At 42.8% G+C, this 17,361-nt stretch overlaps 4 protein-coding genes and 1 long non-coding RNA gene across 43 annotated transcripts in view; 3 read left to right on the forward strand and 2 right to left on the reverse strand.

The window, feature by feature from the left end:
- LOC108156627 (calcium-activated potassium channel slowpoke) overlaps positions 1-7,914 on the forward strand; it is a 51,450-nt gene extending 43,536 nt beyond the window's left edge. For 20 of the 39 annotated variants that reach the window (XM_033388815.1, XM_033388823.1, XM_033388818.1 and 17 more), the window contains 7 exons: positions 119-184; positions 1,909-2,086; positions 2,162-2,669; positions 2,900-3,036; positions 3,158-3,300; positions 3,364-3,583; positions 3,648-7,914. In XM_033388815.1, the coding sequence (XP_033244706.1) occupies positions 119-184; positions 1,909-2,086; positions 2,162-2,669; positions 2,900-3,036; positions 3,158-3,300; positions 3,364-3,583; positions 3,648-3,785 (1,390 nt within the window). In that variant the 3' untranslated portion in view covers positions 3,786-7,914. The remainder of the gene's footprint in view (positions 1-118; positions 185-1,908; positions 2,087-2,161; positions 2,670-2,899; positions 3,037-3,157; positions 3,301-3,363; positions 3,584-3,647) is intronic. The other 19 variants (XM_017288220.2, XM_017288205.2, XM_017288217.2 and 16 more) reach the window with 3 other exon arrangements.
- Positions 7,915-8,598: 684 nt separating this feature from the next.
- Positions 8,599-13,907, forward strand: LOC108154368 (putative uncharacterized protein DDB_G0271606). Its single transcript, XM_017284633.2, has 4 exons — positions 8,599-9,450; positions 11,382-11,951; positions 12,105-13,565; positions 13,634-13,907. Exons 1-4 carry the CDS (start codon positions 9,445-9,447, stop codon positions 13,790-13,792), a joined length of 2,196 nt encoding a protein of 731 aa, XP_017140122.1. The 5' UTR covers positions 8,599-9,444; the 3' UTR covers positions 13,793-13,907.
- LOC117187227 lies at positions 13,890-14,193 on the reverse strand. The gene is made up of 2 exons (XR_004471982.1): positions 14,081-14,193; positions 13,890-14,004 (listed from the first exon to the last, which is right to left on the reverse strand). It is a non-coding gene; the product is annotated as an uncharacterized LOC117187227 (long non-coding RNA).
- Positions 14,194-14,305: 112 nt separating this feature from the next.
- On the forward strand, positions 14,306-14,777 carry LOC108157207 (DNA-directed RNA polymerases I, II, and III subunit RPABC5). Its single transcript, XM_017289155.2, has 2 exons — positions 14,306-14,511; positions 14,594-14,777. The coding sequence occupies exons 1-2, from the start codon at positions 14,417-14,419 to the stop codon at positions 14,700-14,702; spliced, it is 204 nt and encodes a 67-aa protein (XP_017144644.1). The 5' UTR covers positions 14,306-14,416; the 3' UTR covers positions 14,703-14,777.
- Positions 14,722-16,169, reverse strand: LOC108157206 (methionine aminopeptidase 1). The gene is made up of 3 exons (XM_017289154.2): positions 15,951-16,169; positions 15,118-15,855; positions 14,722-15,055 (listed from the first exon to the last, which is right to left on the reverse strand). The coding sequence occupies exons 1-3, from the start codon at positions 16,102-16,104 to the stop codon at positions 14,823-14,825; spliced, it is 1,125 nt and encodes a 374-aa protein (XP_017144643.1). The 5' UTR covers positions 16,105-16,169; the 3' UTR covers positions 14,722-14,822.
- Positions 16,170-17,361: the final 1,192 nt, after the last annotated feature.

Below are 17,361 nucleotides of genomic sequence, written 5' to 3' on the forward strand. Positions count from 1 at the left end.
CTATCACTCACTCAACTCAACAAAAACGAAACAAACCAAAATTACCAACCAAAACACAATAATTACTCGAACTTTTAACCAGTCTAAATGTATAAAAACGAACAACATTTTGTTTCAGGCCACCAGAGAATGATGCTAACCCTTATGCGGGCTATCAACTTGCTTACGAAGTTAAAAAGCTCATGTATGCGTCCATAATTTCCTAGAAATTTAACTTACAAAAACTACTAAAAAAGCCAAAAGCCTTTTTTAAACTATAACCTAGTATTCGTTAATACTTATTCTAACTACATTTTATGCGCATTTTGTTTAACACACATTGATTGATACTCGTATTGATATTGATCGATTGAAAGCTATGCCATTCCATCAAATACTCGTACTAAAATTAACGAAACCTAACTAAACTTGTGTCGTTATTGTCATGTCGCTGTCTTCTGTATCTGTACTATCTGTATCTGAATGCGTGAATGTCTGTATGACTGTGTGTGTCTATAGATTTCTCTGTGAATATGTCTATTTTTGAGTGTGCGTGCCCCATGAATGTTTTTGCATCTTCAAATAACCCAGCATTGACCATCTCATAATCATAACCCCTTCAAGCATTCTGTCTACTTACACCCAACATCTGGCCCAGCTTTCCTATCTGCAGTGTTTTGTGCCACTAACTTCTAACTGTACTCAAATAATCATGCTAAATACTAATAAATAACTAATAATTCAATGTGTGAATAGCCATTGTTCATATATCATAAAACTCTTTGTGCTTATACGTGCTTTTTCTTCAACTACGTTTTGACTTTATCTACCAAACTGTGTATTCTTTCAATGGTCTTTGTATTTAAGGACATATAAGAATATATATATGGAGGATCAGTACAATCAAACCAAACCTTAGGGAACACGTTTGAAACAGAGCCATTTCTCTCACTCTTTTCATCACACAAACGTCAAGGAGATCTTGCCAAGTTATTTAGCTCTTAATTAGATATAGGTTATTCTTTGAATTCGTATTCCGATTTGATTGTCTAAAAACGGATAAAGCATACGTGCAAATCTCTACCATCGCTCTTTCTCTCTCTCTCTCTCTCTCGCCTTCTCTGATCATTTGAAATATACATACTACATATATATCGAACTGTTTGTTGTGTGTTTTTTATCGTGTTCATCTCTATGTCAAATCCTGCACCTGTGTACCATATACTTTCCATTACTTTTTCTCTTTTCTTTAAAAATTACGAACATCATTCAAGAACTGTAGTATACCCGTACATTGACTGCAGAGTCCGGCGGATGGGGAGGCGGATGGATCGTTTTGGGCATCTCCCTCGCGCATGCCGTACACCTGAACCACCATCACACACCCAGAGGGAGATCGCCAACCACTCAGAACACCCAGATCGACCGATCCTCGCCGCCTCACCCACGCCGGATGTCAGTCGAGGAGTTTTGAGTAGTTGAACGATTGATTTTGATTCGTATTCATATTCTTGTTCGCATTCATTTCGAGACTTTTGTTATTAGCACAAGCTCTTCTCTATCTCGTACTCTATCTATCTACTATCGTAACTATCTATCTATCTATCTATGTAAACGTAAACTCTCTATCTTTAACTATCGTACGTATGTTGAGAACACATTTTTAATTCAATATGCGCCAAGTACTTGTACTCGTATTGAAGTATTCACATAATTTTTTTGAACGAAACACGTACTCGTAGCGTTTCCGAAGAACACTTTGCATTTGGATGTAGCGTTTGTTTTTAAATTGGTTGATAATCTGCATATGCAAGTCAAAAGTTGATAAAACTGAAATCAAATCCCATTACGATCGAAGCGATTACAAAGCGCAACAGCACAGACTGCCCCATGGCTAAACCAATTCTCTATCGATTTACTTGACTCTAGGCCGACGAGTCGCAGCTCCGGCACGGGCACGCAGAATCAAAATGGCGGCGTTTCATTGCCCGCCGGAATAGCGGACGACCAGTCGAAGGACTTTGATTTCGAGAAGACCGAAATGAAGTACGACTCGACGGGCATGTTCCACTGGAGTCCGGCAAAGAGCTTAGAAGACTGCATACTGGTAAGACCCAATCGAAACCTACTGCATTCCAGCCACTAAACAATCACTCATCACTCACCATATTCTAATGTGCAGGATCGCAACCAGGCGGCCATGACAGTGCTGAATGGTCATGTGGTCGTCTGTCTGTTCGCCGATCCCGATTCGCCTCTGATCGGTCTGCGGAATCTGGTGATGCCCTTGCGGGCGTCCAATTTCCACTACCACGAGCTGAAGCATGTGGTGATTGTAGGATCGGTGGACTACATCCGGCGAGAGTGGAAGATGCTGCAGAACCTGCCCAAGATATCGGTGCTGAACGGCTCTCCCCTGAGTCGCGCCGACCTGCGGGCGGTCAACGTCAATCTGTGTGATATGTGCTGCATACTGTCGGCCAAAGTTCCTAGCAACGACGATCCCACGCTGGCCGACAAGGAGGCCATCCTCGCCTCGCTCAACATCAAGGCCATGACCTTCGATGACACGATCGGCGTGCTCAGCCAGCGCGGCCCGGAGTTCGACAACCTGAGCGCGACCGCCGGCAGCCCGATTGTGCTGCAGCGTCGCGGTTCAGTGTATGGCGCCAATGTGCCCATGATTACAGGTAAACTGCATCGCACTAACTTGGCTAAGTTTGCGAACGACCGATCAAATGTGAGGCTGGCCAGGTCCACGGCTGGGGGGAATTGGGGTATATACTGTACATACAGTATATATGTATGTGTCTGTGTCCTGGCCAGCCTCACCCGCCTCCGATTCCGTTGAGGTGTGTGCTTTACTAATTTTACACACACACATGTGTGTGTGTGTTTTGTTGTTGGTTGTCGTTTAAAGAACTGGTCAATGATAGTAACGTGCAGTTTCTCGATCAAGACGACGACGATGATCCAGATACAGAGCTGTATCTGACGCAGCCCTTTGCCTGCGGCACAGCCTTCGCTGTGAGTGTGTTAGACTCACTGATGTCCACGGTAATGTCTCGCTTTAAGCAGTGATTCTGAATTCTGGAATCTCCTTAGCAACCTGTCTCCTGACCGTGTCCCAATTCACTTGATCCTCTATATATGTATGCTCTTACCCACCCTTTCCCAGACATACTTCAATCAAAACGCCTTAACGCTGATCCGCTCACTGATCACGGGCGGAGCAACACCCGAGCTGGAGCTGATCCTGGCCGAGGGAGCCGGCCTGCGCGGTGGCTACAGCACCGTGGACAGTCTGAGTAATCGAGACAGGTGAGCTTGCTATTACTCTTTTACCTCATTCGATGAACTGAAAGTAATGGTTATACTCCAAAGATGTCGAGTGGGCCAGATATCCCTATACGATGGCCCGCTGGCGCAGTTCGGAGAGTGCGGCAAGTACGGGGATCTGTTCGTGGCCGCCCTCAAGTCGTACGGCATGCTGTGCATAGGCCTGTACCGGTTCCGGGACACCAGCTCCAGCTGTGATGCGAGCAGCAAACGATATGTAATAACTAACCCACCCGATGACTTTTCACTACTGCCAACAGATCAGGTACGACAGCAGCTCCACGAGTATCATTTGATCAGAAATACACATATTGCTCGACACTTTCCAGGTATTCGTTTTAATGCAATTCGATCCGGGGCTGGAGTACAAGCCGCCAGCGGTGCGAGCACCCGCCGGCGGACGCGGCACCAACACACAAGGCTCCGGGGTCGGAGGGGGCGGCTCCAACAAGGATGATAACTCTTGATTGTTACTGTGTAGCGCCTTAACTGATGGTCCTTATTCGTACATTTGAACGGTGGAGAAGATCATTGAAAGCAGGGCATCGCATTTCTGGCACCTATCTATAGAACTATTGGCATAAGATTCGATCCGCAAACAAACAAAACCCCAACAAAGACATATTTGTATGTATCGATTGTACCATGTACAAAACTGAAATCAAAAGCGTTAATTAGTTAGAAATCCCCCAAAAAGCTGGGTGCCAGCAGGTGTGTTGCTCTGTCCCTTCATGTGTGTGGAGGCATGCGACGCGATGTACTTTGTCCATCCCAATTAACAATCAAGAGACAGCCCGAACAACGCCAGAGCAACTGCAACGTCAACGGTAGCGCCGCCTGCCTCCACATATATGTGGGGCATTAATTCAGATCAGGGGAGCAGAACATCATCCCCGTTATCCATCGTTCAATTGCCAACTGATTGCTTCCCACATCATTCCGTATGCCTTTTTAGAACCTTGAAATTTACATATTCTATATTCTATTCTATTTTATTCTATTCTCCGTAGTTATATTTATAATTTTACCACTACTCTTACTCTGCATTGGTTTATCTGCTACACACTTTATTATTATCCTTCTTATTTTGTAATCTTTTCTGTGCCCCCAATAAAATATTCTTGTTTACGCGTTGAGTTTATGATTTGGATACCAATCAATCCCTGTTCGATTTAGTTATTGAAGCAACAATCATTAGTTATATCGATGGGTATGTATTTATGTATTCGTTAGTTCGTTAAACAATCATTTACATTTAAATTACAATTTACATTTAGTCATCTTTAATCACTTATTTCATGTCATTTTGATTTACACTTGAGTTCAGTTCATGGCGCTATCATTGCATAAGAATTAATCGATCAATTCTAAACGAAAAATCCATCTTAATGGTGTGACGTAAGCAATTGGGAACCATTAGTGAGGTAAGCTACACATTAAACAAGGAAACCAGCCAATCGACCAGACCAGATCGATTGGCAGAAACTACAACTAAAACTAGGTCTAAGTACTGAACGAAACGAAACACAAGACACAATCTATGTACTTTCACCGACACCAACAACTGTCTCAGAGTCTTTCTCTAAGCTGCAGACTAGCAGCAGCAACTACGCAACAATTTATACAAAAAAACACACATAGGACTCAACAAGACACAGATGCGAGCAGAGGTAGAGATGATACATCCAGTATCCTGTATGCTGTACCCTGTATGCTGTATCCTGTATCCTGTATCCGTGTCCGCATACAGGGCGATGAGGCTTAAACGAATTGTTGTTGTGCCAGCATACAAATTCAAAAACTGCATTTAGAAGTTTCTGAGCATGCGCAAAATGATTTATATAGAGCGAGTCATACTGTAATCATTTAACTTGAAAAGTATAACTAAACACAAATATTGATTAGCGACTATTAAAGGCCAACAATCAGCTAGCTAATTCGTACACTTAAAGCAAATGCAACTACCAATACGAAGCTCGACTCGAATACGATATTTTATGGAATCTAGAAAGCAGGTAAAAGCCAGAGTTAGGCCAGAGGTTGTTTCAGCAAAGGATTAAAAAGAAAGGACTACTTACATACGTATGTATGTACTACCGAAGCAAGAAGCTAGAAGAATTACACATAACTAATGCTTTTTAACTCGACTTAACACGTCATCTCCTTGTGGGGACAGACTTCAACTTTGCTAATTCGAAATTCAAAAACTTTTCACACTTACATTTTCACTTACAAACACACACACACACATAGACACAGAATACTCAAAACAAAATACTGTAAGTAGCGCATTCAAGTCATTCAAATTATCCAATCTAGAGTACAACTATATACCTAGGGGTATAGAGTGCCAGGATCAGCTGATGAAAACGTAGTTAGTAATATTTTTTAGTGTACGAGTATGTGAATGTGTGCGCTTTTTACCAGCGATTTACGAGCAGCATCTGTGGTGTTCTAAACAATTTTTGATAGATACAATCGGTAAACCAAATCGAAGGACGACAACGTTCTGTGTTCTCCGTTTTTCTCAGACTTTTCTCCTTCTCCGATCTGTAAATCTAAACGAACTTCTATCAATCTTTCACGCACCTGCGCTCGAGCCGCCAAAAGGGTAACGCTCTGTTTTTTGTACATAGCATGTAAATATACCTATATAAAGTAGCTCCAGATAGTATCTCGGATATGTTATTGTTTCGTTGTGCAACCAGTTTACCAGGTACCATAAATTTGTATGTAATTTGTTCAAATGATAAACACTGCCAAAGCGTATAGAAATCACATTAAATGTAGATCAGCCAACCCGAAGCAGATAGCATTCATCCGATAAAAATGGGTAATACGAATACCAGCGTAATAGAAGCGTAACAAGAACACGGCATAGAGCAGCAGCAGCAGCAGCAGCAGCAGCAGCATTCAATGATTTGGTTTGTTTCCACCCATGATTAGCCAATAACAAATTTAAGTAAAACGAATTCGAGCTTTTAAAATTAATACATCAAAAACCAAAAGGGGAGAACGTAAGGGAAATAAGTGAATGAGAATAACGAGTTCATTATCGTTTTGTATCTGATTTGTAGGGGATTTTTGTGTAGCCTAGGCTTACGCAGAACGTAAACTTAAATAAATATGTGAATATTATGCGCCTTCGAAATTTATGTAAACGTGTATGTAGCCGTGCAATGTGAGAAAACATTTAAACTCCATTTAAATTAAAGTAAACGTAAACGTAACGGTAAAGGTAAAGGTAAAGGAATTAGTCAGGTGTAAATGTTAATGAATGAAGGGCAGAGCATAGCATAGCTTAGCATAAAACATAAGACGACTAGATATCGTGGCAAGAAGTTCATTATTGTTAATGCTAAATTTAAAACTAAATATTAAATCGATTAACAACAACCGCATTTGCAATCCTAAAATAACAAAAGATAGACAACCAGTGAGAGGAGTAGCGAAAACCCAAAAGTTAAACATAATTTTTAAATGAATATACTAGGCATTACATTTATAGAAATCTCACATACACGTACACAGATACACACCAAGTCACATAAGAACACAAATACACACACACTTACACAAACACAACAGCGAAGACCCCAACAACAAGAACAAAATGAACTCTCGATGTTGTGAAACTTGATCAAATCATGTTTACGCTATAACAGATCAATAGGAAACCAAATAAATAAGACCACATACTATTCAGAAGCATACCCGAATACCCAAACATACCCAAAAGCTTCTTGATGACATACAAAAATTAACCCCAAACCAATCAAATTATCGAAGAAAGAACTCTCCGACAAAGCTGCCTTTGCCATACATATTTCCAATTGAATAAAGTTCAAATACTTTTTCCACTTCGCTTCATCGACAAGTTCTCAGCAGCTTTGTTCACAAGAAAAAGCTATATACAGACACATATATATTAATTAAATCGCATAAAACTATTCAATGCTGTATAACTAACTTTAAGGGAAAACTTTTTATAGAAAATCGGTGAATAAAAATGCAAAAAAAAATATATAAAAAATATATATTATCATACTCGTAAATGTGAAGCTATGCAGAATTTTACTGTAGTTAGATTTTTTGTATAGAATCAACGTTTGCAGCTAAACAAAAAAAAAAAACAAACAAAAACAAAAGATTAAAACGATAATTTTACACATTTAAGCGGCAATGGAAAAACGTTCATTTTTTAAGGAAATAAAGATATTTGGAAAAAATATCATAATTAATTTACAAATAGCAATTAAATACGAAATGGGAAAACCGAAAAATATTTTTATAATTTCGCAGCACTTTCACATCCATAATGCATTGAAAAATGTATAAATAAAAGAAACCAAATACCAATCACATTATGTACAACATTATTGTAGTTAAATTTTTTTAGTTTTTACTCGCTATTTATATAAATATATTTACACAAGGAAACCCGATCGGAAGAACGTAAACTTAAATGTAGACCTAAAACTAAAACGGAAAACGTAAAAGGCGATAAACAAATTATAAATTTAATATTAAAAAACAAACTATAAATAAATCGAAATCAGAGCAGAACGCGCATAATGACAATTAGTTTAGTTAAAAGCATTAAAAGCAGCCACAAACAAAATTATAAAAAAACATTTTAAATAAAAATTAAAACGCTAAAAAATGCATATTTTAAACATTTGTCTAAAATGCAACAGAAGCTGAAAAAAAGATGAAGAAGAACAAATGATAAATGTATAAAATAAAAGGTATAATAATAATATTATGTTGTTAATGTTTAAAAAACCTTGTTAAAAATAATATTTCAAAATAAAATATAAATACAGACGAAAAAAAAAACAAACAAACAATGTAACCAAAAATCGCAATCAGAGCCTTATGAAAAGTGAAATTTTGAGTTATGGCTCATAGTTTGGGCTGCCCAAGAGACCATTTTGACCCACATATGGCAAAGCGAGCGCTGTTAAATTCCAATGACCAATTGGGTTTAGAAATTGGCGGTCGCGCCCTGCATAAAATCCGACCAATTACGCCCGGGTATGTTTCATAAGCGTCTGGTTGAGGGCTCATTATCATTATCAAGGGGCCTTGTGTAACTAGGAGCTCGCCCATCGACAGCAAGAGCTGATTAAATACTTTTGATTACCCGTTAAAAAACATATTGATAGACCTAGTAGTAGATTCTATTCTTTTGTAGGATCCCCAGGGGAGACTAAATATTTTCCTGCACTACCGATTGTAAACACCAGTACTGTCAATGCCCACTGTGGCTGCCACATTTCGTAATGTCAATCTCTGGCTTTGCTCCTGTTTGGTGGCACAGTGGCAACAGGTGACAGGCAGTGCATTGGCAACAACGAAGCCTTCTTCTGCTCATGTGCGCCTGGTCCGCATTGCTTTTTAAGGCAAAGAGCAACTGCTGAGAGACAACGAGTTCGTTGCCTAAGTCTTTTGTTTTTCCACCTCTCCGCGCTGCGTGCCGTTTCTTTCTTGAGCTTTCCAAGAACAGTCGGTGGCAAAACACTTTCGTTTGCGCTTCCACTGCGGCTTAAATGAGTGGCAGCAATCTTGGCCACTTGCTGGCCAATTCATGTGGCTCGTTGGTCGCGTGCTAAGCCTGGTCCAGGCCATCAGCGCAAACAAGTTTTCTGCGCCGGCAGCGGTGCAGACGAAGACGCTCGAAAAATCCGACCACTTTCTTTGCGGTGCGCATTTCCAATGGGACGACGCTACGTGGGCTTCCAGTGGATGGATCGTCAGCTAGTGGCCCAGCACATGGTTTTTGTCCGGACTCTACTGCCGACTCCGAGTCAGTTGTCTTCGCGACTTGAACAAGTGCAGACGTCGCCGTATCTGGCTCCGAGTACATACCATACATACATATATCAGAAATTCTGTGCGTGCAATTGCTACTGAAGAAAGCGCTGCGGCGGACGCTGACATGAAGTTAATTGATGTGATTATATACTTAATTGTCATTTTGATCTTCATCTACTTGCTGCTTGAGGCTTAGAAGCAGCCAAAGGTCAGTCAACTATTGCCCAGAGCTTTCTACAACAACGGCAACAACATCATCCTCAACATCTTTCGACAAACCGACGAAAATCTCTACAAACCCAAACCAAGATGAGGGTAAGTGAATCGCACGCAGTGATCTCGAGTTTGTTGTCCACAATTAGCGATAATTAAAAAATCTCTCACTGTGCACAATAATAGATTGAATGTACATCATTTGAATGGCAGATCTACTTCGCTCTGCTTTGATCACACAGCGTGCAAAGACTCTCATTTGATCGACATTCATCAGCAACCCCACATTCACCTTCACCTTGAAATCCAATTACCAGACAATGCCGCCGCATCTTCAATTGAATTGAATATTTGACAAATTGTGGTGTGGCCGGCAAATGGCGTACTTTCATTTGCAATGAGAGCAGTTGATGCACCAGGTTTCGCTGTGCCACTGGCAGTGGCAGTTGCAGTTGCAGTTGCACTTGCCGCAACGAGCTAGAGATAGAGCTCTAGACAATGGATCGCTTTACGTGCACCAATTACATTCACTGCTTGCCTGAGTTTGCCTCAATGTGCAGCGGGCTTGAAAATAAAATGCTTACCGCTAAAATAAAAGTTGCAATTCAAGTTGCAATTTGGGTTAGCCAAACTGTTGTTTATGGACGCGGTGCCACAGCGCTGCTGGTGACAGACAGGCAGCCGATCAATAGTTCCGTTTGTGCCTAACGGGCCAATCCTTTATTCAGGTTCAATGTCCCACCCGGGCCGAGCCCAAGGAAACACGAAATTAAGTGCATTCCAGTGTCAATATTTTGACTTTCATTCAAGCGCGGTGCGGTTAGCAATCTCTGCATCCGTCTCCTGGCGGCAGTTCATTCACCAGCCAGGCCTGCAGCATGCATTTGCATATTATTATGCATATTGTAAAGGCGACAAACTAACCAACCACTCGATAAACAATAAGGCAACAATTTGGTCCCAATTGCGCCTGTCTCTATCGCTGTCTCTGTCTCAGCCACACTCTCCGCGTCTCAGTCCGTCTCTGTTTGCGATTAAGCAAACGCAGCACGTAATCAATAACCACACATATGCGAGTATTGGACGCGGTTAGGCATTTCACCCGTTGATTGACGTCTGGCTAACGGCACACAACATTGTCATTGTCATTGCCTCCTCCTCCTTCACCTTCTACCCCGTCTGCTCCTTCCCCAGTAGCGGGACTGGTCAAGTGAAATTGTTATATCCCATGGCTGCCATCAAATTACCGACTTCCACTTTGATGGAGCACGACGACAGAAAAGTAACCAAGCAGAAACGAAGTTCATTTTAAAGAGAATTATCATGGGCGAATACCTTTTCTGGGAATGAGGTTAATATGTTTTGATTAAAGGGTATCTTAACTGTGCTATGCTTGAGTCAATAAATAGTTTCTTGGGCCCACAGGGCCTTCAGAACTTGATTCATGCATAATTCTGCACTGTTCATATTTCCAAATTCAATTTCCACTTCGATCCCAATCACCAAGCCTTATATACCCATCGCTAAGCCATTAAAAACATCGCCGTAACAATTACAGAACCAAGACATATCAATATTCGACTTTTCACTTTCATTCTACGACAATGCGAATTGAAAGTCTAATCAGGCAACGAATCGGGGAAAATGGAAACTATATTATGGCATAGACACACATGTGTATGTACAGATATAAATATTACTACTCAGGTATATAAATGAAAATACTCTGATGGCTCGTTTGCTTAAGCAGCTTTTGGTTAAGTAGTAAGCGGCAGGCGACGTGATAAAATTTTAGAAAACCGCCAATTTGTTCAAATTAAGGCCATTACAGTTTTTTTTTTGTTTGTTGTTTTTTTTTGTTGCTGTCCAACGATTACACGGCCCTCCCTCCGGTTCCCCTCCGTGGTGAAGCTTAGAAAGTTTTCATTTCTTTTAATGTTTTTGTTCGATGCACTCGTAAAATAATTAAGTTTTGTTGATTTAATGATATTTGACATTTTCACTACCATCCATTTATCCATCAATCCATCCAGCCTTTCATTCTCCTTGCGCTCCTCTTGACGATGGCCAATTGTGAGCCGCAGTCGCCGCATAGTGGCAGGCAGCGTCCCCTCGTCTATGGCAATTGGCCGCCAAAAAGCGCCAACCAGTTGTCCCGTCCTGCGGCTGGAGCGGGTTCAGGAGGTGCCCCTGGAAAGCAGCGCACACTGGTCGTCCAGATACGCAGCGATCAGCCCGTGCCACTAGTCCTCAAGGGTCGTCCTGGTCACGCACACACACATGCGGCCCACCAGCACTTGGCCCACGCACATGCAGTCCATCCACATGTCTTGCAGCACCCCCATTCGCACGCCCACCTGCATGGTCATCCTCACCTCCTGCACGTGCCACAGCATCAGCACCAGCATCAGCATCTTCGAGGACCTCGACCTATCAAAATAAGCGCTCCCGTCTACCTGAAGCCCGCCAGTGCAGTGCGCAAGCCCCTCAAGATCAAGCTGAACAATTCGAAGCCTAAGACGAAGCCAACCTTCGGATACGACAAGCCTTTTAAGTTTGAAAAACCCACTGCTGTGTCCTACAGCGAGCTGCAGAATTTGCCGGTAAGTTGAGAAAAACACACCTCCAAAAGCAGGAATCGAATGGCCTGGCCTGCTTTTCGATGCCTGCTTTTGAGGATTTGATTGATATACGACACAGACACAAGCATCCACTGCACATGCCATATATGTACAACATGCCAAATCCCCCAACAGCTGGACACGCACAACAACTTCAACACTGAGCACTTTGCACCCATTTACACGGTACCCGCACCGAATCTGGCCGTGCACGACAATCACTTGGAGCTGGACGATGGCCATTTTGCCACCGCTTACCTTCCCCCACAGCACACTTCCCAGTCCCCGCCCACATCCGCATCCGCACGCCCACAGACATACTTGGCACCGGGTTACAATGTGCATGAGGATGAAACAAATGACCAAACAATCCGCGATCCCATTTCGGGCTCGCAGAAACTCTTTGCCCCAGATCCAGATCCCTCGCTGCCCACCTCAAAGATTCGCCCCGCCACTGAGTCCTTCAATACCCCGAGCAACAACAAGCCTCTGCCATCTGATGTCCAGAACAATCATCTGCCCGCCCAGCCACTGGTGCAGATTGTGGGCGCCCAGGCAGCCGCTCAAACGGCCCCGGAGATCTACCCCATCCAGTACGCCCAGCAGACCCAGCAGTTGCAACCGTTCCTAGCCGCCTCCATTTCCGCCGCCCACATTCCCATCTACAATCCCACCTATCTGGTGACCCAGTCGAATCAGCTGTACTCCCAGCACAAGCAACAGCTCTTCAAGCCCAGCGCGGAGCATGTTCTCGAGACTGGCTATGTGAACGCGGATCTGACTCAAGAGGTGGCCAGCAATGGACAGATTCTGCAGGCAGCCAAGGACCCGCATCACAATATTCATCCCGTGCTGGACTCGGCGCCGCAATACGCAGCTCTGATTGCTGCCCCGGCTCTGGGTGAGCCTGTGGAAAGCGCCTACGAGACGGCTTCCTTCCATTTGCCTAATGTGGCCTCGGCGGTGGCTTCCACGGCTCCGGAGGGAGGCTTTGTGGTGTCCAACTACTACGGCCATTCGCACGATTCCTCGCAATTGCTCCAGGCCTATGCAGAGGAGGAGGCCCGCCGTCAGCAACTGGAGACCGAGCACGCAGCCCTGGAGTTGCAAAAGCAGCAGCAATATCACCTCGATGAGCTCAAGGCGCAAGCGCTGGAACAGCAGCAGCAACAGCAGTTTCATCTGGAGGAACTGAGGGCCCATGCTCAGCGGCAGCAGGAGCAACAGCAGCAACAACAGCAGCATCTGGAGGAGCTGAGGGCACAGGCTCATGCCCAGCAGCAGCAACAGCAGCATCTGGAGGAGCTGAGGGCACAAGCACATGCCCAGCATCAGCAGCAGCTGCAGTTCGAAGAGCTGAAAGCCCAGGCCGAGGAGCAGCACTTGCAGCACCAACAGCAGCAGCAACATTTGCAGCTGTTGCAACTGCAGCAGCAACATCAGCAGCTCCAACAGCCTGTCCAACATCACCCGCAGCCCGCCCAGGACCCGGCTGCAACTGCGTTCGAGGAGCATCAGCGACTAGTGCAGCAACAGCTGGGCAGCAACACGCCACTGCGCATCTTTGTGCCAGACGAGGAGGCTGCGTCCGAATCGGTAAGAAAGTCCCGGGTTAATCTCAATGAACTAATTACTGAACATTCGTAATATTTTCCGTTGTACAGCGCCTCCAAAAACGATCGGATGATCTGAAGAAAGGCACGGTGGAGGATGTGCACAATCTGGGAACGACCGACAGCGAGGTAGAGTCAGCCAAAGATTTATTTGAGGTCTCCACCTCCGTAGAAGTTGCCGGCGAGCATCACAATGCCAGCAGTATATAGTTGTTTTTGTTGTTATGGCATAGTCTTCGACGCTGTTCCAATATTTATTCTACACACTCATTTGTATAAATGCATTCATATAGCGAGCAGTCGGTAGTTAAATAAATATAATCATTAATTTATTCAAATTGATTTCGAATTCATTTTGTTGTTGTGTAAACGAATTTCTAGGAGTTAAATTTAATCAAAGGCTATACATAATGTGATACAACCTACAACAGAAAACAAAAACAGAAACACACAATCAAATATATTTATGAGAACATATTGTTTGTGTGTTATACTAACCCATGCAACGCATTGCTGGGCTGGCTGGGCCCTGGGATTCAGTTATCTCTGTTCGATGTGGGAAAGGTTTGTTGTATGAACTGGCACATCTATATACTGTATGGTTCGTTTAAGATGCTATCCCATTTAAATAAAGTCGGTTTAAGTGAGTTATCGGTATATCGGCTTATCGGTTTCTTCTCGGTATATCTCGAAAATGAGACCGTATATTTCTGAGGGTGAATTTGAACCAATAGACCACGGTCACACTGCTAAAAACACATTTCGGAATCCGCTCGCGTGCAATTTTTTTGTTTAAATTCGGTAATTCGGCGAAAACAAAGCGAAAAAGACAAAATGATTATTCCAATTCGTTGCTTCACTTGTGGCAAAGTCATTGGCAACAAGTGGGAGTCGTATCTGGGTCTGCTGCAGGCGGAGTACACCGAAGGGTAAGTCAGGCACCACCAGTGGAGTCTCCATCGCGACGCGGGTACTTTTCTGTATCTAATTCCACCTACGCACTTATTGCAGCGATGCCTTGGACGCCTTGGGCCTGAAGCGCTACTGCTGCCGACGCATGTTGCTTGGACACGTCGATCTGATTGAGAAGCTGCTCAATTATGCACCACTCGAGAAGTAAAGTGGAAGTCGTTGGAGCGTTTAGAAACTGTAGATTTTATTGTAAAAATTAAAGCTTCGTGAAAACCACAAAAAATGAGAATTTTTTTGCTTAAATTGGCAGTGGCTTGGCACGATCTTTTTACATCTTGTCCATGAACCAAGGCTGGCCGTTGTTCTCGCGTCGCTTCGTCAGGATCTCACAGCCATTGTTATTCACTAGAAGAGTTTGCTCAAACTGGGCCGAGTATTGGCCATCGCCGGTGACGGCAGTCCAGTCATCTGGCCAGCTCTTGGCGTCGCGCACACCCATGGAAATCATGGGCTCAATGGTGAAGCAATGTCCAGGGGCCATGACGCCGACAGCCGAGTTTTCTACAAAACAAAAAAAGATCAAGTTCGTATACCATCTGGTTGATAATAGCATCTGATCTTACTGGCATAGTGCGGTACGTTGGGGGCTGTATGGAAGACGCGATGTATGCCGTGGCCGCAGTAGCTACGAACCACACTGAATCCATGTGGGGTCACATACTTCTGGATAACGTTGCCAATTTCGCGATACTTGACGCCCGGACGCACAAGCTCGATTGCCTTGGTCAGGGCCTCGTGGGTGACCTGCACCAGCTTCTTGTGCTTCTCCGAGACATTTCCGACAAAGAATGTCTCGTTCAGATCTCCATGGAACCCATGATGGAAGACCGTAACGTCGATATTGCACAGATCGCCGTCCTCCAGGGGCCGCTTGTCCGGTATGCCATGGCAAATCACCTCGTTAACCGAGGTGCAGCACGATTTGGGAAAGTTGTAGTAGTTCAGAGGCGATGGATAGCAGTCGCGCTCAATGGCCGCCTCGTGCACCAGTCGATCCAGCTCGTCTGTGGTGATGCCCACCTCCACAGCCTTGGCTCCCTCGTCCAGGCATTCTCTTCCCAGGCGGCCTGCAACTCGCATTGCCTCAATTTCTTCATCGTCTAGCACCTTGATGGTTGTGCCTCGCAGGGCTTCCTCCGAGAGCGACCGTCCATCTACGTGATCAGCATAGTCCGGACGTTGAATTGTCAGTGGCACTGCGCGCTTGGGGGTCTGCTCGAACGGACGCAGCTTGCCGGTGTATTTGAACTGTGGCCAGGGGTTGTAAGCCCCATTCTCGGCGGGGGTCTTCTGTGCTCCACCTAATTTAAATATTTCAAATAGTTTATTCATTTTGATACAAATTTATACGAAGTTTAAGACGCGCACTGAAACTAAACGATATTTCATAACGTACCTGCCAAAGCGTGAATAGCCTTATGTTCCTTCCAGAAACCCTTGAAGCAGGTCTGGGAACAGAAGAAGGACCCCTTGATGCCCAGCTTGAGGCAGCTGGGACATTGCAGAGTCGCCTCCTTGCCGCAGTTGGTTGTCTGGCATATCTGAGTCATTTTATTATTTCACAATTATTTAATTTTTAATTTCTTGCCAATATAGTGATAAATAATGTGACAGCGGATTTATGAATCAAATATACCTCAGAAATATAATGAAATATACCGCATAATTTTCAAAATATATCGTACATATACTGACGAATTCAAGTTCTTTTTTACATATTCCTCGTTTTTGATATTCCGTCGAATATTATTAGCTATATAGTACACTTAGCCATGCCCACATAATTTTATCCAAATAATGAATCTATTTTTTTTTTGACTGTTTAGTTTTTAGTCCTTGCTTTTATTGTATTTTGGCTAAAACAAGGTTTAAACAAAATAGTTCAACAGAAAAAAAGTCGCAATGTTGCTGGTATTTGAAGACATGATGCGTGTATAGGCCTTTGTGTACCCTATTCGTTAACATTTTCTCAATTCTATAACATCCCTTTCTCTAAGGTATGAGAATTAGTGTTGCCGGTAATCATTGTTGTTAACAGGTTATTCACCAATAAATACTCGTTTTTGATCTTCCGTCGAATATTTTCAGCTATATAGATCTCTCAGTTTTGCCCATATAATTTTATATGATTGATGAATCAATTTTGATCAGGATTAATTACTTTTAAGTACTTGCATGTATTATATTTTGACATAAACACGGTTTCAACAAAAAGGTTAAAAAAAAAAATAATAGAGCAAGTCCCACCAAACTTGAGCGCCAAAGAGAAATTGTTTGAAAGTGAATGAGCAAATAGGGTTTAAATGCAATCAATAGAAATAAATTGTGCACGGAAATACGATTTGAGAGAGCGAAATTCAAAAAACCTGCGATGGATTTTCTATATCCTTTGTTCTTAAATATTCCTTTAAATATTAAATTGAATAGATTGATAAAATATACCATTTTATACCGTAAGTATACCGACGAAAAAACAAACAACGAGATGAACAACTTTAAATAATAGACAACGATAAGCATAACAGACGATAAATAAATGGCAAAACTCGGTATTTATGCAAAAACATCAGTATTTTTGTGCTTTATCGAAATTTTTCATCGAACACTGTTCAACACTGAAAATATAGGTATATTATTAGGTATATAATATAGCTATACCATGCGCTCGAAATAAACAAGGGGGAAAAATAAGAAACTTTGAAACTAACTATGTATATTTATTATAATACTAAATCAATTATAAGAATAACCAGTGGGCATTGTTGGTAAAATTAAGCAAAAAATTCAATTTTTCCCAAAAGTATGTT

Source organism: Drosophila miranda, chromosome 2, assembly GCF_003369915.1.
Source record: "Drosophila miranda strain MSH22 chromosome 2, D.miranda_PacBio2.1, whole genome shotgun sequence".
Classification (NCBI taxonomy): Eukaryota; Metazoa; Arthropoda; class Insecta; order Diptera; family Drosophilidae; genus Drosophila; species Drosophila miranda.

Bases quoted from the DNA above. Each gene is read 5' to 3' on its own strand.
- LOC108157207 (XM_017289155.2), top strand. From the start codon at position 14,417: ATGATTATTCCAATTCGTTGCTTCACTTGTGGCAAAGTCATTGGCAAC. The intron at 14,512-14,593 runs GTAAGTCAGGCA...CACTTATTGCAG, and splicing joins CAGGCGGAGTACACCGAAGG to CGATGCCTTGGACGCCTTGG.
- LOC108154368 (XM_017284633.2), top strand. The intron at 11,952-12,104 runs GTAAGTTGAGAA...ATCCCCCAACAG, and splicing joins GCGAGCTGCAGAATTTGCCG to CTGGACACGCACAACAACTT. The intron at 13,566-13,633 runs GTAAGAAAGTCC...TCCGTTGTACAG, and splicing joins AGGAGGCTGCGTCCGAATCG to CGCCTCCAAAAACGATCGGA.
- LOC108157206 (XM_017289154.2), bottom strand. From the start codon at position 16,104: ATGACTCAGATATGCCAGACAACCAACTGCGGCAAGGAGGCGACTCTG. The intron at 15,856-15,950 runs GTACGTTATGAA...TATTTAAATTAG, and splicing joins GGCTATTCACGCTTTGGCAG to GTGGAGCACAGAAGACCCCC. The intron at 15,056-15,117 runs GTAAGATCAGAT...TTTGTTTTGTAG, and splicing joins CAACGTACCGCACTATGCCA to AAAACTCGGCTGTCGGCGTC.